Genomic DNA, 26,800 nt, shown 5'->3' on the forward strand with positions numbered 1-26,800 from the left:
ATACTGGATTACCTAGCTCTGACACACGTGACAGGGATTGTGTGAATAGCAGGCCAGAAGGAGTAAGTACATTTATTCATATATTTATTTATTGTATTCAACTTTGCATGTAAAAGTACTGTATCCATAGCAGCCAACATCAAATTCTGTAGAACTATGCACGAATTATGAATATGTCACGTATGTCCTATCTGTAAAATGTAAACGATAAGCCTCGGTCACAAATATATGCCATTACGAACTGCTACGAACGCCGTATGAATGATTTTCAGACAATGGAAATTCAGGAAGACAATGGGAGAAAAACAGGGAGATTCGTACGAAATTATCGTTCGTACGAACCTTTGTGACCGTAGCATTAGCAGTGTCCTAGTTTTCAAATTATGCAAGGAAACCCGTTTACTTTCTAAACGTCACTGTCAGACACTATTGGAGCATATTTTGTTTTGGCTCAAAAGGAGGGGGGTATGAGTGAGCAGTACTCATTCGATGAGAGTGTGTGTTTACGCTACGATACGTCATTAAAAAAAACGTCGTACATGTATAACGAAACGCGGGTCTTGGCATTGTTTCGAACTAGAACTCGGTAAAGAATCACAGAATGTTTTGTGTGTGGACGTATGGTCGGACTAGAACGGTTTAACTGGGCGGGGCTTTACACGACCCTGCGTGAAAGGAGACCTGACCTCTCATTTTCACTTCCGTTTCATGACCGCGGCGCGGCGTAGCGCAGTAGCAAACTGCACACCTACGTGACGTTTCGCTGTAGAGTTTCGGGATTACTTGTTCTTGCGTGTGGACGCCCTCTTCGCTTTACGATGATTCTTTTTTACGACGTTTCTTAATAGCGTTTCGGGATAATTTTGTCTGTGTGTGGACACGCTGTGAATATACAGAGTGCACTAACACTCATGTCGTGAAGAGCGCTGCCACATTTAACTTCTACCAGATCGAATCTTGTTTACAATTTGAATTGGTCTGTTTCTTATTTGGCTGACTTCTTCAACATTCCATACTTTTACTAAAAATTGTCTTGGCCTACATTTCTAAGGCAGAGAATGAGAGAGGGAGAATTACAAATTTCGCCATTTTCATGTTCTAACATGGCCATGAATAGCTTATTGAAAATATAAGATGGTAAAAAGTCGCACTATCGAAAGCTTCGAAATGTGGCGCCATGATATGCCCCCGGGGTATGTCCAGGATATACCTATATATATATATATAATACGATTGACGTCACACTAAACATCATGATTTCCTTTATTATCGTGGTGGGACAATAATATTGGCCAAACCCTCCACAGGGATTTTCGGACGTACGATTTAGTTAAATATATTTTACATCTAAGATGACATATTCCTTGTGGATGAGGGCATTATTAATTGATAATAATAATAATACTAATTGATTATTGTCAAGCGTTTTTACAGAATACAGATAAGAGCGCTGATACCTCAAAAAAGAATGTATTGGAACAATAACATTTACACTTATAGCACTTAGCAGTAGACATAATATTTCTTAATATACAAAGATTGGGCAATTACAATGTTCATAACAGTATAATAAAAGACAAGGACATTATAATAGCAATGGCATTTGAGATGTATATCACCTGTCCAGTTGAGAATCAGAGAGGTGTTAGTAATATTAACACATCTCTGACTCACAGCACCAACACGAACTTGATATAATGGCGATATGGGAAGAGTGTAATTTATTTAGTTTCTTTTTAAAAAGTTTCTTCTGTGTTAATAGGTGGAGAGTTGTGGTGGAGCATTCAATATAGCCGTTCATGCCTATGATAATGACAGTTCGAATGCCTTGGTGTTTGTGCGTGGGATTTTTAAAGTCATGTTTTATGTTCTGTTAACGGAGATGATTTTTGGAAAAAGAAGGGGTGATCAGTAGATCAGAGAGGTGTTTTAGAGAAGTATTCATCAAGCATTTATAGACCAAAAGTGCCAGTTTATCTTCAATGCGTTCTTTGGTTGGAAGCCAGTGTAATTGTTTTAACAACGGATATCTGGGTCCTCTCTTCTTTGCACCAAACACCAGACAAGCCCCTCTAGTTGGGATTTTCTGGAGCTTTTTCTCAGGTGGCAGTTTGCTATCTGGCACACTTTTTACAAACATAGTCTAACATTGACAGTGTCTCGTTAAAATGAACACATATATTTTTAACATTAGAAGTTACAACGCCAGTGGTGTTTTCAATCTATCATGATCTAAGGCTTAACTTTATTTCATGTTTTCAATAGGAAGATATACATACTAGATTACTTAGCCCTGACACACGTGACAGGTATGGTGTGAATAGCAGACAAGAAGGAGTAAGTACATTTATTCATATATTTCAACTTTGCATTTAAGAGTACTGTATCCCTTTAGCAGCCAACATCAAATTCTGTAGAACTTTGCAGGAACTATGAATATGCCACGTATGTCCTATCTGTAAAATGTAAACGTTAGCAGTGTCCTAGTATTCAAATTATGCAAGGAAACACGTTTTCTTTCTAAACGTCACTGTCAGACACTATTGAGTGACTAAGTGATTTCTTTTTTTCTTTGGTAATAACATTCATAACATGAGCTGTAAAGGGTGCATGAGCATTTGTCTACATCAATAACCCACTTTTTGTAATCGACCAAATTGAACTGATTGAATATTTGCGCAGCACAAGACATACGATCATTCGTTACAAGGGTCTGAAAATCAGACTATTTACTGAAAGGATTGTTATCTATAAAGTCGATTCGACAACTAACGGTCCTTATTTTCCAACAAAGAGATATTTTCAAGCCCTTTCGTTTTGAAGGAAGTTCTAAATTAGTATTATCTTTCAATTGCCATTGGAATTTAACTTATTCATTATTTTGGCCTGCAAATGGGACATAGTACCTTTAAGCTATTTTTGTAACAACATTTCATCTATAGACTTATTTTATTTGAATGGCGATATACATGATTAATAGTTGCCTGAGTATTGTTATTGATTTTTTTTCCGTGTACGCACATTCTGAAATGCAAATATAATGCAAATCTATGACAAGTCATGCTGTCTAATAAGAATCTCTGCAAAAAATGTACAGAAGCTCACATATAAGAACATGAACAATAACACATTTTTGTATCTTCCTCTCCCTTCGTGAGTGTACACTTAATAGATGCCATTTGTAATGAATTCATACATGTATTTTACGTTGAAAACTTGCAGCCTTTAATTTCACTTCTATAATTCCATAAAGCTTTATATCTCAGCAGGTTGGTACACGTGCATAACAATAGAATTTACATGAAAGAAGGAGAAACCCTTTAAAAAAAAAAAGGAACACTAGTTTTTAGTGGGGGAGGGGGGGGGGGGCAATTTGTAGAAAAAAATATTTAGCGGCGAATCAGCCAGCCGGTGAAAAAGCGGGGGGGGGGGGTGGTGAGTGAGCACTACTTTGTTCTCAACAACACCCGTCGCCACCTCCCCCTTAAGCCCCCCCCCTCCAACAAAAAACAAACAAAATATATATATATATTTTTTAGGTAAACTTAACGTTACCATCTTTTTCTAAACCTGTTTTGGGGCCAGGGGGCAGGACCGTCTCCCCCCTCCCCCGTGGATTCGCGCCTGGTATTTATATTGCCTTCAATAATTCATTCCACAATAGAGATGATTTTGCAACAGAAGTTGTGACATTAAAATGAGATGCCCAACAGTACGTCGGCGTATTTTGCATGTTTGTAGGCTCTTACCTTCTTTCTTTGGGGGTGGGGGGGGGGGGGGGGGGGGGGGGGGTCATGTAAAAATCAACCATCAATACACAAAATGGAAGCTAGATTCGAGAAAATTCCCCGATTTAAGGTTCCGGAATGAAGTTTCTTTCTCTTTCTCAATACAGGACTTCGATGACCTCATTCATGGCATTATTCAGATACCGAAGTATTGCCAGATAATTATCGATACACCGGAGTTCCAGAGACTACGATTCATCAAGCAGCTTGGCTGTACCAATTATGTGTTCCCAAGCGCCGTCCATACCAGATTTGAACACTCAATAGGGTACTTTTAGTTTTCATAATGAGAGATTTAAGGGTTATTTGGTCGGGTAGAAATGGAAACGGGAATAAATTCTCGAGTAGCGGTTGAAAAGATATAAATCAAGAAACGAATGAAAGACCAATAGTCACTTCGAACTAAACCTGGCTTCGACTGCACAGTTATAAGAAATTGTCCCTGGTACAATGTATGGTACTGATAATTGAATTGAATGAATAATGGTGTTTATTTAGAATTAAAGAATAACAATGCATCGCGGCCAAAATGGCCAAATTGGGCAATGTTTTACAATTGTAAAATACAACATATAAAAATATTTATAGAAAATGACATCAATATTAATGAACAAAACGTAAAGGAGTTAATTGTATGAAATGAATTAACTTGAAAATTCTTTTTTCTTTTTTGGTCTCCCTAAATCATTTGATTTATAAAGGAGATAAAGATAAGTGAAGCAGAACATGATGATGATGATGTAGAGTAAAGAAAGAAAATAAAAGGGGATAGTAAGATGGTAAGATATAGAAGAAAATGAAGAGGAAGAATAAAAGAGAGAAGAAGAAGAGGAAAAAAGTAGAAGAGAAGGAGGAAGAAGAAGAAGATTCAAATGGGGATAGCAAGAGGAGACGGAGGGTAGTGCGAATAGTAACAGTATCATAAGAAATTAATATCCAACTACTACACATTATACAAACTACAAATGGTAGAGGCGAAATTATGTACGAAACAAATACTAATATGACAAAGTGTACATATCAAAAATATACTCTAGATAATAGCTACTCTATTAGTAAAAGGTTATACTGGTTTATCCAGACTAAAAAAGGGGACTATTAGAAGTAAAAGTAGAAGAAGAAAGAGGGGAAAAGGGGATCGTTAGAAAATGAATGAGAAGGGCGAGATGAAAAAGGAGGTGGAGAAGAAGAAGTGGTAGAGGAAGAGGAGACAACTGTGACATTGGCCATGGAAGATGATTTCAGTCATTTAAACAATTACAAATAAATGGTGAACACAGATTTTTTTACTTTGATACAGCAGATGTAGTGTTTCCATTATAAAGACCCAGTATAAATATAAAAGAGGTAACCACGATACCACGAATATTGACCAACATATTCCACCACAACTTATCTTCATTCGATTATAAGGTTTTCATTCTTAAAACGAAAGTCCCTCTCGGTATTAGTTAGGCCTGTCTAATGAATATAACATTACAATATCTCTAAAAGATCATATAAAGCACTGAAAAAACAACGAACCTCATTTTCATGCAATTCAACTTCCATGGAACAGAGACATATGTTAGCGAGATGCTTGATCTTGCTACGGGCTTTCTTTCATCAACAGAATGTTTGCAATTGGTAGAGCGTTAGTGTTGGGCATTGTGTCGTAGTTAAGAATTCAGTAAGTGTATGTGATTCACGTGGATAAATTGTCGCCAAAGCAAGGCTCGTATAACAAATGCAGGAGTGGGTGAACTGGATATTGTCAAGTTTAATTTCTTGTTCATGCGAGGAAATGCCACAGAATTTGGGTCCTGACCAGACAAATTCACTTAGGAAGACAAATAATAAAAAAATCTGTGTTTATAAAGACAAGAAGACAAAATTACTCTTGTGTTTTTCCGACCTGAAGTTGATGTACTTTTTCCAAATGAAATCAAATGTCAGTTTCTATGACAGTAAGAAGCTTTTATATTAATAAAAGACCATAAACAAAATTTCATTATTTCAGACTATATTACTTTCCATTTTCAATGCAGTGTCAGCCACTTAGGGGGCAAACTGGCCTTAATGCTCCAAGAGAATGATCGTAACAGCAGCACCCCTATTCAGAACACCGAGGTCGCTTGTGTTGAGATCGCCGGTCTCTGCCATGACCTCGGACACGGTCCCTTTTCTCATGCCTTTGAAGACATCATACAACCATATGAAGATGGCAACAAATGGAAAGTGAGTTAAAAAAAATAAGAGCACGATGGATCAGTTGTAGAGCAGTGGTCTCGTAACCAGGAGGTCCCGCGTTCGAAACCAAATCGATTAGCCACTGCCCTTTTGGAAGGCTTTAATCCTCTTTAACCAGTCACTCGGAGACTTTTGGTCGTCGGTCCCCTTGTTCATTGCTAACAACCATACATATGCAAATGCATATTAGTTAAAGTTACACTTGTCACAGGATTATTTAATCCGTTTCTGGGTTTCCCAGTTAATAGGGCCATATTTCAGGGGGACAGAAGGAGAGGATGACATTTAGACAAAATGGATATTTTAATGTTTGCAATGTGAGTATTGAAAAGCGTTTTACTGGACGGCAAGGAGTGGCTTGGTGAAAAATATCGTAAATGTATAATTTAAGTCAAAATATAAGAAGAACAAAAAAAAATAATCAAAATTTATCTGCAAAATAGCCTGTTCGTAATGTTTACATTAAATTTGTATTTTTTAAGACATATATTAGCTTTTGCTTAAAAAAGGTGTCAAAATTGTGCTTATTCGCTTTTTCGAAAGTCTTTGAGATCGGGTGTTCTTTATTCCTATTCAAATGTGTTTAATAATAACCCAAGTTTATCATTTCCTCCATGATCTTTGCAGCCTGATAAGCAGGCGGTCTTCATGCTCAAATATCTCATCAAGCATAACAGCCTAGAGAAGAAGCTCGCAGATCTAAAAATCTACGCCGAAGATATCGACTTCATCTGTCAGCTTATTCTGGGTGTTAAAGAGGATGACGAAATGGTATAAATGAGATCATCAAGAGAGAGAGAGAGAGAGAGAGAGAGAGAGTGAGCAAAAGAATGGGGGGGGGGGGGGGGAAGGGGAGGAGAGGGGGAGGGGTTCGAGTTGTCCAAGCTCCTGATTTCCTCTTGGCAAAGTCGTCTGATTACCGTTGACATACTTGTGTTAATTTAGCAGGGCCCCCGAGTATAACCGTGTTTTACTCACTGATGGGGTTACCCTGGGTAAATAAAACAAAACAAATAAATAAATAAATAAATAAATACAATTTTTACTCGAAAATTTCATTATTTGGGAGGACTTTGCATGTGCATTGGTATCTTGTAGGAAATGTTTTTGATAATTTGTCTTAATCATTATAAACTTTGTATTCATATTCACAAATTGTACTAAAAGGGAATTGAGTTAAACATTAAAAAAATGTTATTCGTGAACAGAGAACAAACAAATGCATGGTGATGTCACATGAAATTAGATGAACAAAACACAAGACAAAATAACAAGAAATCATAAAAAATATATTATATCTCTCTCCTCTCCCCCTCACTTACTCTATCTCCATTAACCGTCTATAATTATGTATGGCTCTTGCCAACACCCTGTCTGTCTCTCCCTGTCTCTTTCTCTTACATACTCAGTCTGCCCCTCTCTGTCTTTCTTTCTCCGTCCGTCCGTCTGATACTCTGTGCCTTTATCCACCTGTCTGCCTGCCTCTCTCTATGAGTCTCTGCCTGCCTCTCTCTGAGTCTCTGCCTGCCCCTCTCTGAGTCTCTGCCTGCCTCTCTCTGAGTCTCTGCCTGCCTCTCTCTGAGTCTCTGCCTGCCTGCCTCTCTCTTAGTCTCTGCCTGCCTCTCTCTTATTCTCTGTCTGCCTATCTCTTAGTCTCTGCCTACCCCTCTCTGAGTCTCTGCCTGCCTGCCTCTCTCTTAGTCTCTGTCTGCCTCTCTCTGAGTCTCTGCCTGCCTCTCTCTGAGTCTCTGTCTGCCTCTCTCTGAGTCTCTGTCTGCCTCTCTCTGAATCTCTTCCTGCCTCTCTCTGTGAGTCTTTGCCTGCCTCTGTAACGTTCTCTCACAATATCCTTTAAAATGTTTCAGCTTCGTGAGAACAAGTTCTGCCTGTATCAGTTAGTGAACAACAGCGTATACGGGATGGACGTGGACAGATGGGACTATATTGCTCGGGGCGCCCACTACCTACATGTAGGCAGGAAGTCTACATTCGACTTCAAACGTATTCTGTCCTCCGTGAAGATTCTCGATGTTAAGCGAGGCAGTAAGACCAGGAGGGAACTCTGCTTTAGAGACGAGGTATACACTCACATAAAAATGCAGGTTCAATTCTTCACCCAAAATCATGGAAACTGTATAAATAGCAGAACCTCGAAAATAGGGTGCAAGCCCGAGCCTCAACAACGTATGAGTTATTGTCGGATCCTAGCATTGTACCAGACCTCACCCTACCAAACCTAACCATACAAATATTACTTCTGTACCACACCTCATCCTACAAAAGCTAACCATAATAATATTACTTCACACTCCTGACGACGGATAGTCAACCTGTTCGAAACGTCGAGCCACTCCCGCCACTCATCCTCTCCAAGCGCTATAGTTCTCCTTAGAACTATAAGCTAAGAAAGATAGCCAACAGTCTTTTTCAAGACTACACCAACAGTCCTTTTCAGGAACTACACACCCTCAAGAAAGATTTAATACCGAGAATCCTTTTCAGGACTCCTCAATCCTCCCTCTGTCTCACATGGTGCACCCGCAAGCCTACTGTATAATATTACTTCATTGTGTACTTCGTGTTCGAAATATGGTTAATCGAATAAATTTATATTGTCCTTCTTTCGAAATGAACTTTCATCTTCTTCCTTGTCTTAGGTAGCGAGAGATCTAAACCAAATGTTTCTCACAAGCCGCCAGCTTAACTACGCATCTTACCAGGATAGGCACAGCGAGGTCATCGCCATCATGTAATTAGAAGAAAAAAAGTTCCACTCGATTTGATTTAATTTGATTTGAATACATTACGCATCATACCTGGGAGAGGTTTTTAAGGATTTTCCACCCATTGAAAGAGCTGTACATCAAAATAAGGGACAGGGTCAATAGAGAAAAGTTGCAAAATGCACTGGTAAGCAGTGGTGTAATTATTTAAATGACTGCGGGGCTATTATTCCCAAATGGACATCCATGAATGCCACATTGTAAAGAATCTGAAAATAAAATGCATGCACTATGGTGAAATGTCTGGTAAGATTTGATGCTTTGGGGGTAAAGCAGCTCTACTATCATTTACAAAAATCACTTATGTCAAAGAAAGATGAGTGGTCTGCATAACAATGCCAGTGCGTACTTGTGCATTTTGCAATTTTTCTCTTTTGACCCTGATCTTTGTGCTGCTTTGTACTGCTCATTCCATGCGTGGAAAATCATAACAAAGATGGTATCTATATAAAGAGGAACAAAAGTTGTTTACCCTACGTACCACTCTCTTGCTTGACGACTTTGAATTAAATTGAATTTACTGATCTACATACATGTAAAAGCAAAATATTGAAAAGAAAAAAGAATACATTAAACATATGAGATAAAAAGCAAATACATGACCATGGCAACAAAAAGGCAAATCGCTTATGAATAGGGCATCACATAAAACAAATTAAACAAAATAATAATAAATCACCATACCTGCACACTTATACCCAACATACAAACACACACATAAAGTACACGAAAGCGTTTGTAAAAAGTTATCAATATGAAAAAAATAGATTTTGTAAACTTACTTTGTAATGACTGTATTGTCACCAAATTTTCAAATGGGTATTTGCAACGAAGCTTTTATAAACAGGTTAAAATTTAACTTAATTTGAATGAAGTGGGTTCCATTATTATACGCCAGCAACATGTAATGATTTAAGCGAAGTAGTAAATCTTACTTGGGTTGATGAAAATGGCCATTTTGACGAGTGGCATATTAAAGAACGTTTGAATTTAGCACAAACTTATCATACTTATCGGGGAAAGTTTTATGTCCTACAGAGTACATACCTTTGAGAGTATTGAATGTAGTCAAATCGTATAAAGGCAACATTTTCATCTGTTTAAAGAGTGGTATTCTTGGACTTTGTTTTTAACTTAAGCATACGATCGACGGTGATTGATGTTGTATCCCCTCACACTTCTCCGTCATGCTTTTAACGATCTGCTCGTTATAGCGTCGCTGATCCTCAGCCACTCCCTTTTTCTGTTCTCGTGGCAGGAGCTCCTTTTTTCATCTCTTCATCTACACCATGGTACTGATGGTTTGTTGCTGCTTGTTGCTGCTTGTTGCGCAATGCGCTTGTCCTCATTGTTTGTATACAGTTTGTTGCACTTGTTTATCATTTGTAATTTTGAATTCACTATCTGAGGAAATACATCTAAACCCGTAATAGTTATTTGTTTTATATATACATATATATACATATCACAAAACCTTATTCAAATATTTTTGTAGGCTGAAGGACGCTTTCCAAGAAGCAGCTGATCATCTCATATTCGTTGGTGAAGGGGGGTAAGTTTCCTTTACAATTCAAAACAACATTCTTGTGTTGCTTATACATTTATGTAATTCCGTGTTATGGATGTAAAAAGAGTAAATGGGAAAATGATACAGTCGTTGAATGTGGGCAGTATGTGATAATGTAATTGATCGACTGGTTAACTGGATTTTTAACAGGTAGCCTCCTGTACCATAACTTTCATAACTTTGTTTTGCATTTGCGTATGAATCTGTTTCAGAAAGAAGTACAAATTATTGGATTCTGTGAAGGACCCTGAGGCCTTCTGCCAAGTCGATGACACCATTGTAAACGCGATCAGGCAATCACTATCTCAAGAACCAGGAATGGTGAAGGCACGGGAGATCATAGACCGGATACACAGGAGAGAATTCTATCATTGCATTGCAGAATGCAAGCATGCCAAAGAAGAGGTATTTTCACGTCTTTCAAATTTATTTAATGATTTAAAGGCAGGGTATTTTAACGAAATGGCTACCACTGCTGTCATGTAGCTCCAACTACGCCATATCTCAGTGAATGCGTACATAGAACGATTCTGGGTCCCGTACATCATCAAGCGCGTCATCAGTTGATGATGCATTGTGGGACATGGCTGTCAACACAGTGAGAAACTGTTACCAGCAGATGGCAACATGTATCTGAAGAAGTGTCAGTAGAATAGCCTGAATTTAAAGAGAATAATAGTTAACAAGTTCAAGTTCAAGTTTTATTTATCTTTCTTTCATAACACACATTGCAAATATGACATGAATATAAACAAGTTGACAGAATATGGCGTTACAATAGAAAGATAAGGTGACCTTGGTTAAAAGCGAGGCTTGAGTGTGGAATTAAGGTCCCTCATGAGTGGCTTATGAGTATGTCCTAAATGAACAAACACGTCAGATAAAAATAATGCATACCTTAACCCTAATAAGGCCGGGGGGGGCCCATTATGGCCCCCCCTCCACAATTTTTCTGATTGCTCGGGAACGCATATGGATGGCGCCGCGCCGCTCGCTGACTTTTTTTTTTCAAGCCTTGCGCAACTTTTAAAATAATTTTTTTGAAAATCGGACCTACGGTTACAAGGTCACGTGACCTTTTGTCCTTGCATGTCAGCCTGAAAATCGCTCATTTTCGTGATTTGTGTACAAAACGTATGGCAAAGTCATTTTTCCTAAAAACAGATCAAACATGGGTTATTGGGTCTTGATTAAAGTTTAGGTGGTTGTTTTGGGAGTCAAAATAGTTGAATTGTAGTAAAAGATGAAATAAAACAACAAAAACAATGAAATACATAAGTTAAAAAAACAATGAAATACATAAGAAATTATCAGAACAAAGGATAACATAAGAAATAAGCTGGCTCTTCCAAATTTTTTGTCGTATTATTATTCAGAATGGTCTAATGAATATATCTAGTGAAAAAGAATGCTTAAATATGAATAATGTATGATTTATGGGTAAAAATGTGATTTTTATGACTTTATTTGCATAAATTACCATAAATATGCAAATGAGTGAATTTTTCAAAAAATTGAAATTATCATATTATTCTTTACACTTCACTTGATATGCGTGCAAATTTTCGCGGCGATCGGCCGCTTCGCGGCCGAGATCTTAAGGGGGGGGGGGGGGCCATAATGGCCCCCCCCCCCGGCCCTACTAAGACTTCAAATAGCCCGGCCCTATTAGGGTTAAAATGCCTATAAACTAAACTAACTAAAGAACTGAGAAAAATATAAACATAAATAAATATAATAAAATCTACTGACTACTAAAAAATGATATTCATAGCAGTAGCAGGAGTGATGGCTGATGTTGTAGTAGATTTAGTTGTTAAAGGTATAGACCAGTTTTGGAAACGCCCCCTCTCAAAAAATGAAGTGGAAGCTCTTATTACAAATCATGTGAAAGGATATGTTTTGACTAATACGTGACGATACAAATTTTGCCGGGAAACCGCTTACTAATTGATATTTGGTAAATTATCATATCGATTCGGCCTGGATAGGTATTGTGTAGTCCCATATACATCTTTTTGTGTACAGTGCTTGTAACTTATCCAAAACTGGGCCAAATTTCTCATCATTTTGATGATTCCAGAACCTTGCAGTACATGGCACACCAACACTTATATGCTAGATGATCAACCTTTTCTGATCGATTCCACAATGTTTTTCTCGCAATGCTATGTCATGACCAGACCGGGTCTAATATGATCACATAAACACCTCTATGACCAACATGGTATATAAAGGTGGGTAGGTACCGGTAGCTCTTGCAAGTTACTAACGGCCCTCTCTCGGGGGAACTCGTGGCAGTTTCACATGGGCGAGGACAAGCCAGGACGGGTGTGAACTACTAGACCCTGAAGTGACTGGTGGAAGGGTACATACTTAAAAATACATTCATGTACCTATACATATATGTATATATACATATTTTATATATATATATATAGAATCACCAGAGGAACAGGTTCCAATGGGAATATAGAAGAATACATATATATATATATAAATATATTTCACGATAATTCTTGTTCTAATTAAAGATGGGTACAATGGATCCAGCTGAGATTAAGCGGGAGATCTTAACTGATGTTGACGAACTTTCATCACCTTCGTCCTCATCTTCAAGTGAGATATGGCAAGCTCACAATATCGAAGTCATCTCAGTCAAGGTATTACCAATTGTAGCATTTTTGTAAGGGAACAGTGTCGTCATTCCGTAGGTTCGATATTATAAAGATTCGTAATTCTTGAAAAGAAATAGGGTTCGTTATATAGTATTCTTCTTCAAATTTCGCACTTACGAAATGATGATCTCTTTGTCATATTCGGACTCATGAACCGTATTTCGTTTTCGGGATTACGAACCTAAATGTTTTACTTTTCAGAATTACGGACCTTTGTAATAATGAACCCTTCTTCATTTTCAGAATTCTGAACCTTCAGATCAAGGAACCTTCAAAGTAACGCAACAAATAGGGAATTAGGAACCCCTAATAAAGGAAGTTTGTGTTTCGAAATTATGAGCTATCGGAAAAACGAAAGCCCCCCCCCCCCACTTACGGCAGAAGGTCAGGTCACTGCATATACATTTTCATAATCTGGTAGGACGCATGATCGTCCAAAAATATATATATTTTTAAAACTCTTTTAATCTTGTGAGAATTTGCTTGGGCTAAATTGTCGGTAAATTTGACCTGCTACCGGACCCAATTCAACTGGTTCTAGCGACACCCTTATGTGTTTAATATATTATATATCAATTTCAAAGATTGTCAGCGACATAAAATAGTGTACCGTGGAGGAAACTAAAATAAAACTATTCTTTTTCTATGAACACATTTACGAAAACAATCCTGTGGTGGCTTTAATAATACAGATATATTGACTGCTATGAGAGGCATAGCCGTTTATATTAGATAGCTTAGACAGATACCGAGATGTGATTGGTCCAGAGCTCGTCACGTGATATCAATGTTTTTTAAACGTTTGCATAATGTAATGGAAATTTTAGTCTCTCCCGATCAGACGGGATACTTAAAACAACGTTCTGCTGTGCAGAATATTCGTCTTGTCTTAGACGTGATTGATTACTGTAACTATGCAAATTCTCCTGGTATTTTGATTTTCTTAGATTTCAAAAAGGCTTTTGATAACATTTGTCATGATTTCCTATTTTTGTTATTAGATAGATTTAAGTTCAAAGAAACGTTTAAACATTGGGTCAAAACACTCTACAGTAATGCAATAGGCAGAGTTATTAACAACGGCTGGGTCTCTAAGGATTTCAGAATAGATCAAGGTGTAAGACAAGGTTGTCCGTTATCGGCTCTTCTCTTTATACTGGTTGCCGAAGTTATGGCTGTGAGAATAAGGCAAAATACCAACATAAAAGGTATTAGTATTTCGTTAAAAAATCCACCTGTCGTTGAAGAAAATATCAAAATATCTCAATTAGCAGATGACACGGTAATTTTTGTTAACGCTATAGAAGATGGAAACACTGCCATAAAAGAGGTGAAAACATTTGGGGTCTTAGCAGGGCCAAAACTGAATTTAATGAAAACCAATGTCATGTCAACTTCTTTTCAAGAAGAATGCTTAGATAATTTAGAATGGACTAATGAGCCCATTAAATACTTAGGTGTGTACATAACTCAAGGAAAGAAAGAATCGGAAAGTTTAAATTGGAACTTGAAACTGGAGAAAGTAAATTCGTTGCTGAGAGTTTGGAAAATGAGGAACCTGACATACTATGGGAAAATAACAATCATAAAAACGCTTATTGCTTCCCAATTTGTATATATTGCGACATGTTTACCAATTCCACAAAAGTTTGTTGTCAACCTAAACAGATTAATTTATAGCTTTCTTTGGGGATCAAAAAGGGAAAAAATAAAAAGAGAGGTTGTTACTCGTGCTGCAGAGGGGTGGGGTTTAAACATGGTAGATATACAAACCAAATTCCAATCATTGCAATTATCTTGGTTTTCAAAATATATGAAAGGGGGTAAGTCGCAATGGAGAATACTTTTTAGATATTGGATCAGTTTTATTCAAGACATACCATTAATTTTGAAAGTAAACTGCTCAAGCAAAGACATGTTCTCGCTATGTAAGATGTATAAGTTACCAATATTCTATGCTAACTTACTCACATATTGGTGCGAATTAAGATATGTTCATTTCCTGAATGTAAGAGACATATGTAATGAAATTCTGTGGTATAACAGTAACATCAAACATGAACGAAATGTTTTATTTTTTAAAAAATGGAATGTAAATGGAATCTGTAAAGTTAGTGATGTATTTGAAAACGGACAATGGGTGTCATGCAACACTCTCTTCGAACGTTTAGGTACAAGTTCTTTACTAGATAGCTTCAAACTCTCGAAACTAAAAAGGGCTTTTCCAAAAGTATGGGTAGAAAAAATAAGAAATAATAATTTTAATCCAATTGCAACAGAAGTTTCTGAAGGAATGTTTGAGATATCGAACTGCGACTTGATTAAATTAAGTCTCATGAAAGCAAAACACTTTTATATTCTTTTGAATGAGTTCAAAAAAGAAAATCCTCCGGTGTCATTGTTTTGGCAGGAAATACTGCAACTACCAAACAATTTTGAGTGGAGGCATGTTTTAGATTTTAAATTAAAAAAGATCAAAGACAACAGAGTAAGACAATTTAATTTCAAACTGCTTCATAAAGTTTTACCCTTCAAAGACAATCTTTACAAGTGGAAAATTACATCCGATATGCTTTGTACATATTGCAATGAATCAGAATCGTTTATACACATTTTGCTAAGATGTCGCCAAGTCGCAGTCTTTTGGCAAAAAATTCATCATCTGGTAACGAACTTGTTCCAAAAAGATATTGAGTTAGGAGAAAAAATCATACTAATTGGTTTCAACATTGAAGACCCGGAGTTTTTGCTCATGAATGTATTAATTGTTTACGCACAATATGCAATTTATAAGGTGTATATACTTAATCATCTTAGAAGTAAATCCTTCAATAGTCATTCAATTTGGATGACTTTCAAAAGCGATTTTATGTTTTATGTCAATTGGCAATACAGAAACCAAGAACAATTAATAAGTAATATCAAGATGAATGTTTCTTAGTTGAACCTTTAACGCATTTATATTCATGCCTTGATCTTTCCCTTCCAATTTCCTTATGTTTCCCCTATTTTATTATATCAGTTTGTTGATTGTGAATATATATATATATTGTAATTAAACTCTATGTACAATGTTGTTAAAATGATATAAAGTAATAAAGTGCCTCGTATGAGGAAAAGAGAAAAAAAAATCAATGTTTTTTAAGGTTAGATTTTTTTTTTCCCCCAATTTAAAAAAAAAAAATGGACCCCCCCACACAAAAAAAACCAAGGCTATCTAATATAACAGTTATTGACTGGCAGGGGGTGTAATATAACATTCTTTGGACCTGAAGGGAGTTATATTTCCCAAGTGGTTATATTTTCCCGAAGCGCGCAGCGCTGAGGGAAAATATGGTCACGAGGGAAAATATAACTCCCTTCAGGTCCAAAGAATGTTATATTACACCCCCTGCCAGTCAATAACTGTATAATATGACCGCGAGACGCACCGCAACGGGCGGCGCCCCTAGGGGTCATAGCAGGATGTAACGCCCAGGATGTAAAGAGCCATTATAGAAACAGCAATGCCTCGAATTAAAGCAGTCCATATAGAGTGCCGAAGCTGTGACGTCATACAAATCTATATTTTTGGATTTCTCATTTTTTCTTCATTTTTCCGAAAGAGCATCACAAATAATGTCCAAAATGTCGAAAACCAATTGAATATGTTAAGTATTGACTGAGATATGACCATATGCTATTTAGAAATAGGATATTTAGACCTTGACTTAAAATTCCATAACCACGATATCCCGAAGAGATTCTTGACAGCTAGCTCGCGCATGCGCATGCACAATACGACGTTATATCATATGACAACTGTCGTCCAATGATTTTGCTCGAATCCACTAACTTATGCGCCTGCGCAAGTTCAACACCATGTATAACACCAAGACTCGGAACATCAACCTGTACTTAAATATTTCAACACTGTTGGTGTTGAACGGACGTGAACGGACGTGAAATTAACACCAAGGGTGTTGGTTTTTTTCTATTCCAGGCTGGTGTTAGAAATTTAACACCCTGGTTTTTGTAGGGCAGGCATGGTTAAAATCGCGACTCCAATTTCGACCAATCGAATGATCAGATTTATTCAACATACTAAAGAGAGATATACAAATATGTAAAATTAAATTAAGAAATATTTTGCGTATTCTAATTTATTTTCATTTTTTTTACTTTTTTTCTCATTTACTGATAGTTATCACGATTTGACTGTGGAGGCAGAAACCCTCTCATCAATATCCCGTTCTACAAGGAATCAAGTGATGGTACATTTGTTGCCGAGTTCCTACCAGTGGACGAGGTAAGTGTACTAAGACATGACCTATGTAAACTCAGGCGCGGATCCAGGATTTCTTAAGGGGGGGGGGGCCCAAATTTGAAATTATGCGAGCCAAATACTGGTACGGAATGGTGACCAGCAGTGGCGTTATGAGCAAAAACGTTTGTTTGTTTTGTTGTTGTTGTTGTTTTTTTTTTTTTTGGGGGGGGGGGTTGAGGGGCAGACAAAAAAAAAATCCGTATCACCCCACCCTTACATGCAGGCCCCGCTGAACGGTTGTCAAAGTGGGTGGAGGAAGGTTAAAGTATATACGATCAGGTAGAGCGCAGCGTAAATTGGCGTGGGGTCTAGAGGCAAAGCCCCGGTGGGCGTCAAGGGGCGGAGTCTCTGGAAGCTCAGGGGTTTTAGGCATTTAATTACGGTCAGACGAGCATCTAAGGCCCGCCTTATGGCCCTAGGTGGGGTCCAGGGGAAAAATCACCCGGAAGCTCAGGGGTTTTAGGCATTTAGTTACGGTCAGATGAGCATATTTTGATACCTTATTTATGACACTGGCAGGACACTAATTGGCGTAGGGTCCAAGGGGCGGAGTACCCGGAAGCTCAGGGGTTTTAGGTATTAAATAACGATCAGATAAGCATCCAGGTGACCGCTTTAGGGCCATTGGTTGGACCCAGGGGCAGAGTCCCCAGATGCTCAGGGGTTTTAGGCGTTTAATTACGGTCAGATGAGCATATTTTGATACCTTATTTGAGACACTGGCAGGACACTAATTGGCGCGCTTGGCTCTAAATTTAGGAATTTGTCATTTTCCAACAAACGCATACAAAATATAATTTACTAAAAAGTGAGGTAAAAATATCGGAAAAATTATGTAATTTCAGCAACATTTGTAAATCACCGGTATCGAATTAGGAATTAACTACGTTTGAATTATATTTGGCAATTGCCTCCCCCCCCCAAAGCCCCACCTTATCAGTTTGCCAGTGGCCCCCCGATCTACACCTTGTTGGCGGGAAAACCGCAACTGATCTCCCCTACCTTTCTTCTCTCTCTTTTAGGATTGCTGGGGGGAGGGGGGCAAGGGCCTTTCGGCCCCTCCGATGCACACGTTGTTGGCATTGGATTAATCGCATTTGCTCTCCCCTTCTCTTCACCCTTTTCCTTTTTCCTGGCTTCTCTCTTTTTTTTGGCGGGGGCAAAGGGGAAGGGAGGAGGCAAGGGCCTTTTGCCCCCCCCCCCACCATCCACAACTTTTTGGCGAAAAAATTGCAACTGATATCCCCCTTCTTTTCTTCTTCCTCTTTTTTCCTTCACTTTGTCTCCTCTTTTCTTTTTTCTTTCCCTGTTCTTCCTTCTCTGTCAATTTTTTTTTGATGAGGGGGGGGGGGGGGTAGAGGTAAAAGTCTTGGAGGCGAGGCCCTTTCGCCCCCTCCCCCTTGATCTACTCTTTCCCCCTTTTCTTGTTTTCTTCCTCTTCTTTCTTTCCCTTTCTCTCCTCTTTTCCTATCCCTTCTTTTCCTCTCTCTCTCTCTCTCTCTCTCTCTCTGTGTCTCTCTTTTTGGTGGGAGGGGGGAGGGGGGGGGGGAGGCTCCCTTGGTTACCTGGATCTGCGTCTGAAACTAAGCAAACCTTTACAAATCTACCCACGGGGAGGTGTCGTGGTATCGTGTTTCATTTGTTTGACTCTAAACCCAAGGGTTTTGGGTTTCAATCCCAGCCCGGCACTTTTAGAGATAAGTATGCTTATATATATATATATATTGTACGAACTGGAGATGTCGTGGTATAGTGGTTCATCCTCTTGACTGTCAATCCAAGGGTTGAGGGTTCGAATCCCGGCACTAGCATCCTTTGGCAAGGCATTAATCTATCTTTGCCACTCTCCACCCAGGTGTTAATAGATACTTGCTGTCGAGGCTTCATTACTATCATAATTACTATCGTTATTATTGTCATTATTATTATCATTATCATTATCATTCATATTACTATTATCACCATTACTGTTGTTATCATTATTACTATTATTATAATCATCGATCCTTCGATTTACCAAACTGCCAAATAACTAACCTTCAGAATTAAAAAAAAACATCGACCCGCACTAGCGGACCGTTTTGCGAATAACTCTAGGATGAATCTCTCTAAAGGCTGGTTCAGAAAAGACGCTGTAATCGCCCCCCCCCCCAAAAATAAAAAAATAACCACGGTTTATATTTGTTACGTGTGAATCAACGGAAACGTAGCCTTTTAAAGGGAGGCTTTACTACTGCAGCTAGAAGGGATTAGACCACCCAAAGAGCCATCGAGGTCACTGTGACAGGTGGCTATCTCATTAACTCAGCTCTCATTTAGCATAAGAAAAAGAGGATCATGGGGGACCAACAGGCACCGATTTGGGAAGTTTTCTATATAGAGGGAGCAAGTAGCTACAAGTAGGACAGTGTGCCTTTAAAGCACGAGTTCACCTCTACCTATTAATATTCCCGCCTAAGATTTTTCAGATAATCTCTATGTTGACCAAAAAATGATAATAACCATCCATTTTTCACAGATATCACGCTTGCTGGAAAAAACCCCTGGAAAAAAGGTAAATACGGTCACGTGGCCTGATGACGATATCAACATTACTTGATAATTCATGTTGAATTTTGTTTTCTATGTTTTAATTACTCTCAAATCGTCCCTGATTATCAATTTGTTGTTGTCTTTTATTCTAATATTCACACTTTTTGGTTCCATTTATGTTGACCTATTATAGGTCAGTTTTAATCATATGCAAACAGAGCCCTGACGAAGACCAGCTTGTAACTTATTTTAAGTATTTGCTGTATCTTGTCACAATTTAAGAAATGTTTGTGTTTTAGACTATGTAAATTTGCTTTTTTATATTTCATTTGTAAATTTGTATCTTTGTTAATGTCTTTAATACTGATCAGGCTTCTCTGTCTAAATATTCGTGAATAAATAAAATAAATAAATAAATGACGCATTAACGTCATTTATAATGCAGGATTGCACCTTTTAAAGGGTGCAGGACTGAACCCCTAAAGGTGCTGTTAGTGCATCGGCTTGCACCCCTAATGGAGCAGGATTGAACCATTAAGGGTACTACATGTCTCTTAAAAGGTGCAACCTGGCACCCTCTTAAAGGGTGCAGGATTGAACCCATAAAGGTGCTGCTAGTGTTGCATCGGTTTGCACCCCTAAATGTGCGTGATGGAACCATAAAGGGTACTAACATAGGTCTCCTAAAAGGTTCAATCTGGCACCCTTTTAAAGGGTGCAGGATTGCACCTTTAAAAAGGGTGCAAGATTTAACCCCTAAAGGTGCTGCCAGTGTTGCATCGGTTTGCACCCCTAAAGGTTCATACTTGCACCATTTTTCTTAGTGTGTAGTGCATAACGACGATTGGGGTATCTCCATTCAATGCTATGTTATGTTGTGTATAATGCCAATGTTGTCTCCTGCAGTGACGTCATATGCTATTGCGCAATACAGCTCCGAAACTGGGCTTTTTTCTGAGTGTTCTGAGTCGTCATTTTTAAAGCTAGATTCCAGAATAATGGATGATTTCTAAGAAGAATCATCGTCATATTCGGAATCTCCGTCAATTCTTTTTCTTCATGTCACGTTTTCAATTTTAAGCCTGTTTTGGTTGAAGGGGACCTTTAATAGCTCTGTACAAATGAAATGAGAAATGTGAAGCGTGTGGCGCTTTACGTCATCATAAAACAAACCACCGCGGTTTACCGCTACATCTGAACAAGACTTATGAACCAAGGGATTTCAAAAGTTTGCTTTGCAAAACAGTTTGATCATGAGAATCTACTTATTAGTCTGATGGTAACTTTGATAGATTAATCTGCAAATAAAACTTTAGACTATGAAATTCCCCAATGACAATGCTGTTCATACTAGAACAATGCGAATACAGCAATCCTTCTCTCTGCTCTCACACAAATTTGGACAAAGCAAAATATCGACGCGACTAGCGTCTAAATAACCACCCTTCGGATTTTCGATCAAAGAACTATACTGTCGAAACTATAAAATCTTCGCAATGAAGACATTTCTGACTAATAAATAAAGTCGGACTAAACTGAACAACTTATAAACTTCGGACTAACAAAAAAGAAGGATTTTTTGGATAGAAATGGGCAGCAATTATATCACTTCGATGTATCTTTGTACTCATTGGTATTCAAATTTATAAATTTTCAAAAGGGATTCCATATCACAGAACCTTAAAATAAAGGTCGGGATACAGCAACCATAACATCACAAATATTAAGATCGACCTATAAAACTGGCATATAGCTCCGCTTAGTCTCATTTGACAACGCCCCCTATCGTCAGAGTCAGCAGCCTAACATGTTAGCCTATGGAATTTTACACACACAAACAAAAATCGTTAAAAATTCATTTTTCCACCCCGACGTACGTTATCACTAGCTCTTTCTTTGGAACCCTCATGTCTCATTGACTTTTGAAAGTTCACCCACCGTAATTTGATCAAAATAGGTTGCAAGCTCGCCATTGCCTATATAACACATGTGAAACAAGTCGAACTTTGGACTCAGTTTGCCAAGCGATTGTAAGGTTTTAGGTCAAGCATACGAAGGATAAGAAGCATGAATTATAATAGATCAGTTCTGATCGGTTCATTATGTCTATTTCAGCCAACCCCCCACCGTAATTTGTCCATTGAAGATAAGCAAACATTTTGCCGAGGTAAGCAAAAACATGAATATTCATGATCGCCATGGACTATTCGATTATTTACAGAGGGGTGCCATTATGCACCACACCAAACTCCCTACTTTAAGTCAAGTATTTAATTGTATTATGTAGTTTGGTAGGTTTATTTTAATAACTGTTTAATTATCAGATATCAATGATAGTTTAAAGATATGGAAAGTGTTCTTGTATTAATATTTATCAAAGCAATCTCACATACAAATTCACTACCAAGTGTCGTCTAATCCGCCGATTGTCGTCTGCTATATACGTCCAGCGAGCAAAAATGAGACAACCGGAGCAATATGGGAGCATTGATCCATCAAAAGTTCCCGATACAGGTGTTGTTAAATTGTTCAACCATATACCTAGCCTATCCGATATGCGTCGGGCTTTACAAGTATACTAATCGCGTTTATTTGGAGAGTGACATCGGCGCGGGCGTCAGCCCGAGCGCCTATCATCACTGGTAAATGCGATAAGTTTTATTTTCTTTTATGTACAATGTTTCGTTCGTAGAAAATCTACGAACCCCCTGTGAAGCTCTTTCATGAATATTTATATAGCATGGACCAAAATAGGCCAATGAGCGATGAGGAACCTGGAGATGATATTTGATTGGTTGAATCAACGTGATCGATCACCAAATAAGGTTAGTCTTATAAATCATGCATGAGAATACGCTCGTCACACATACGATACACATTATATGAATAATGATGAGTTGACCAGTGATGATAGGCGCTCGGGCTGACGCCCGCGCCGATGTCAGTCTCCATAACGCGATCAGTATATTTGCCATAAAGCCCGACGCATATCGGATAGGCTACCATAGACCCTGTATAGTCCTTTGCGTGGGTTAGGCTCTAGTGTTTATAAGTCATCAATAAGATTAATCAAATTTTTACTAAAAGCAGCACTTTAGATAATAAGCCTATACTGATCGTTGCATCGTTAATCTTTAACCAGCTCCAAGCCGACCTGCCACCGGTAGACGTCTCCTTCCGCATCTACACTAAGGTACCCAAATTAGATCGAGAGACCGTCAACATGGCCAAGTCCAGATGCGAGACCAGGCTTGAAATGATTCATGAGAGGCAACGCTCCGTCCCAACCAAACCCGTCAAGCAGAAGGTCAAGAGTCCATCAATTGGACCAGTGGCTCCTAGCCCGCCTTTAAGTGCCGTTGGCCATGTGACCAGCCCCAGTTCCGGTTCAGGCGAGACCTCTTCTTCTTTACAGGGACACCCGATGGTTACATCCAATTAGCCTGAAAAGCGACTGAGAAATGTGTGCGTCCTCTATGTACTTTACAATAGGATATTGGGCTATGGCCTGAAAACTAGGATCGGTGGTTTGTGTATCGTTCTATCTCTTTTTGTCACTCTCTGTCCCCGCTCTTTCCCATTCATTCTGTCTGTATCTGTCTATCTTTTTCACTTTCTCTATCAGTCTCTGTCTCTGATATAAGTCTACCTCTTTTGATGTGTCTACCTCTTCCCCCTCTCGCTGACTATGTGTACATCGTCTAATATCTTTTTCAGTTTTTGCCTAAATCTCCTCCCTCTTTCAAGTGACCATCCCCATGTGTTGGCTCAGTCAGTAGAGCGTCCGCCACACAACCGGGAGGTCGTGGGTTCGAACCCCGGCCGCGTCATACCAAAAGACGTTAAAAGATGGGAGTTGCTGCTACCTTGTTTGGCGTTCAACAAGGGATAGAGCAACGTCGATCTGGCGCTGCTCAGTGGCTGCCGGGCTCACGATCAATTGGGCAAAAAGAATTTCCGTTTCGGTTTAATAAAATTTGGAGTGGACTATTAGGCTATTATTATTAGGTGGTCTGTTATCAACAGACCACCTATTGATTTCGTCAGAATTTTCTTTCTTCTTTATTATTATTTCTTTATTTTTATTTATTTCTTCACTTTTTTGTGTGTCGGATAACGTAAGATTGGTTATGTCAATTTCTTTTAATTTTGGCACAGGCATAAGTCATTGTAATGAGACGTGACAGAAACATTTTCAAGGTCATTAGGTTATCGTGACGTCATCCAGGCGCCATTTTGTGAAATCACGTTATCCATCATATCTTCATGATGCATCAGCAAAGGTCATTCATATTCATATCACATATACTTCAGGTCAAAGGTCAACAGGTCATGTCATCAAAGGTCACATAAAGGTCATGACGCGCGCGTACGTGCGCGTCAAAATTTTAACTTGCTCAAAATCACTTAACTATTAAACGAGAGTACGAATCAGGTCATTTTAAGCATTTCAAAATTTTCCGTCCGTACGTGTCCCCGCGCGCGTTGTGCGCGCTCACAGCGCGCGGAAAAGGTCAAATTAAAATTGTTTACATGATTTGGATTCCTCTTAACGTAATTGACAATTTACATTAATTTCAGTCACTCTTCATATTTCATAAGGCCGTGAGCGTGCGTCAAAGTTCAAAATCCGCGCGTACTGCTATGGGCGATATAATGCAAATTTGATCAAAAACATGCCATTTTAAAAATCGAAATAGCTCTTCAGATAGTCCATTGACCCCCAATTTTTATATCATGGTTGGAGAAAGCATGAGTTGGAGATATGATTTCATACCACCCTGACTCGTACAAAGTGAAACAAAGTCATCATATTGGCATCTAAACTCAAACAAATGTATTTTGTTGATGACGTCATTTTTGTCTTTGTTTACTTGAGATTATCTCACTTATCGGTGATCAATTTTCTCCCAGATTTTGATATGTTGTAGCTGAGATAATTCTCTATCAAAAATTTGCCATTCATTTTTCATTTAGATGACTTCATCATAGTTAAATATTCGATTTAAGACGACAACGCATAATTTGTCATATTTGCGTGTTATGTCTATGGGAGGTCACTTTTTTCAAAACATGAATCTGCATGACAAGGTGTTTTGACCAGTATCTCGGTTGTTATTCAACAGTTTTCTCCCAAATTTTAGTATGTTGTAGCTGAGACTATTTGCTATTTAAATATTTCCTCATTTTTTTCAATCAGATGTCAGGATCATGCTTATGGTCATCATCATCATTAACATTATCGTTTTTATCATCATATAACATTATCATTATCATCATCATCACCTTTACTATCATGATTATCATCATGTTCATCATGATCATCATTGTTTACATGTCTATATAACTTCTCCCATTCTCAAATCTGTCATAAGACATAGACAGACCACCTTATTCGTCTTCGTGACGAATTAAATTCTAGTTATTATTATTATTATTATGTTTTCTCCAACTCTCTGTGACTATATATTGTAAGCATGTAGCCTTGTGTCTAAGGATATAAAAATGTTAGCAATTGAAATTGACGAGAAAAATTTGTCATTATTTTGATTGCGGATATACTAAGGTTTTGATGTCCTTTGGTTTATTTCCATCTGTGTTGTATGGGTGAAGAGCGAAAGGTTTAAGTTTCAGGAGAGAATAGGTTACATGTAGATCTCCTAATTTATACATTTAGAGGTGTTGTGGGCTAGTGGATAAGTCACCCGTCTGCAAAGCACAAGGTACGGGGTTCAAGTGCCGCCGCGGCACTAATGTCCTTTGGCAAGACGTAAATCACATATGTATGTTGGTACACTAACACATTTTATTATACAAATGCAAATACCATGGGTTTAGACAATTTTCAAATTTTCACAAAAGATATACGGTATTTCTTCAATGTTTTCGTAAGTAAAGGTTATCCTGCATGAATGCTTTGTATAAATTTTGTTAGATAATTTGAAATAAAATTAGAAAAATTGAAAAAGGGTAAGAAAATTTAAGATATTTTTGGGGGAAAATGGAGCATGGTACATAAATGAACAAAGCAGGAGAAAGTAGTAAAAGTTAGATAGCTTGAAAAGCCTGTAATACTACTATTACTACTTGTAATAACAGCATGCGTTTGTTGTTTTTAATCCCTTGAAACAGGTTCGTTTGTCAGTACTGATGGGGACGAAGATATTCCAAGTCTGATGTCGAACCCTCCTGATGCTGTTGCTGCTGTTGGTACGGGGCCGGCTGAGTCTAATCCTCGAGGTTCGCGATCTCCTGAACCAGAGGTTAAGCTACACTAGACTCCTCCAAGCGCCATATCTATCACTTTCTGAAAAGCACCCTTAACAAGGATCGTAGTCAAGAGTAGGTTCGATACCACTGACAGGGAAACCGTTCTAACATCTCCGATTAATAGACCCTTAACAGGCATTTTATATCGAAAATAATATCGCTAGTGACATTCGTTTGTCTCGCAATGTATGGTCAACAAGGGAGCAAAAATTCACGTTTCGTGCACCGGTGCAACATTATATATTTTATATCTTGCATGATGTTGTACACCCTGTTCGAGGAATGATTCTTCCTAGACTTTCTAGCCTAAAAGGGAAAAAATCAAGCCAATTCAGCTGTTATTCTGACTAGAATAGATAAATGCACTAAATTTCAAGTCGTTTAATATTTTTATCATTCTTTACAACCTAAATTAGGAAGATGATTGATTAGATTTACATATTTAATACAACCGCCCTTTCTATGAAAATCGGATAACAGGAAGATGTGTAGTGCGCGCCCTTTTTACGAGTTTTCGTGTACGCGGATGATGTAACATGCCCCAAACCTTCGACCCCCACCCAGTAATTTTGAAGGTGATTTTGTATGTATGTGTGTGGGCTGGGGTGTGTGTGTGTGCGTGTGTGTGTGTTTGTGTGTCAAAAGCA

The 26,800-nt window shown here is 38.2% G+C and overlaps 1 protein-coding gene across 1 annotated transcript; it reads left to right on the forward strand.

Moving 5' to 3' along the window:
* The first annotated feature begins 4,936 nt into the window (after nt 1-4,936).
* LOC115927895 (deoxynucleoside triphosphate triphosphohydrolase SAMHD1-like) lies at nt 4,937-26,161 on the forward strand. Its single transcript, XM_030994205.1, has 9 exons — nt 4,937-4,983; nt 5,816-6,005; nt 6,645-6,788; nt 7,883-8,095; nt 8,675-8,766; nt 10,580-10,772; nt 17,229-17,333; nt 23,026-23,269; nt 26,016-26,161. Exons 1-9 carry the CDS (start codon nt 4,937-4,939, stop codon nt 26,159-26,161), a joined length of 1,374 nt encoding a protein of 457 aa, XP_030850065.1.
* The last annotated feature ends 639 nt before the right edge of the window (nt 26,162-26,800 follow it).

The sequence above is a fragment of the Strongylocentrotus purpuratus genome, unplaced genomic scaffold (assembly GCF_000002235.5).
Source record: "Strongylocentrotus purpuratus isolate Spur 01 unplaced genomic scaffold, Spur_5.0 spur5_scaffold_21, whole genome shotgun sequence".
Classification (NCBI taxonomy): Eukaryota; Metazoa; Echinodermata; class Echinoidea; order Camarodonta; family Strongylocentrotidae; genus Strongylocentrotus; species Strongylocentrotus purpuratus.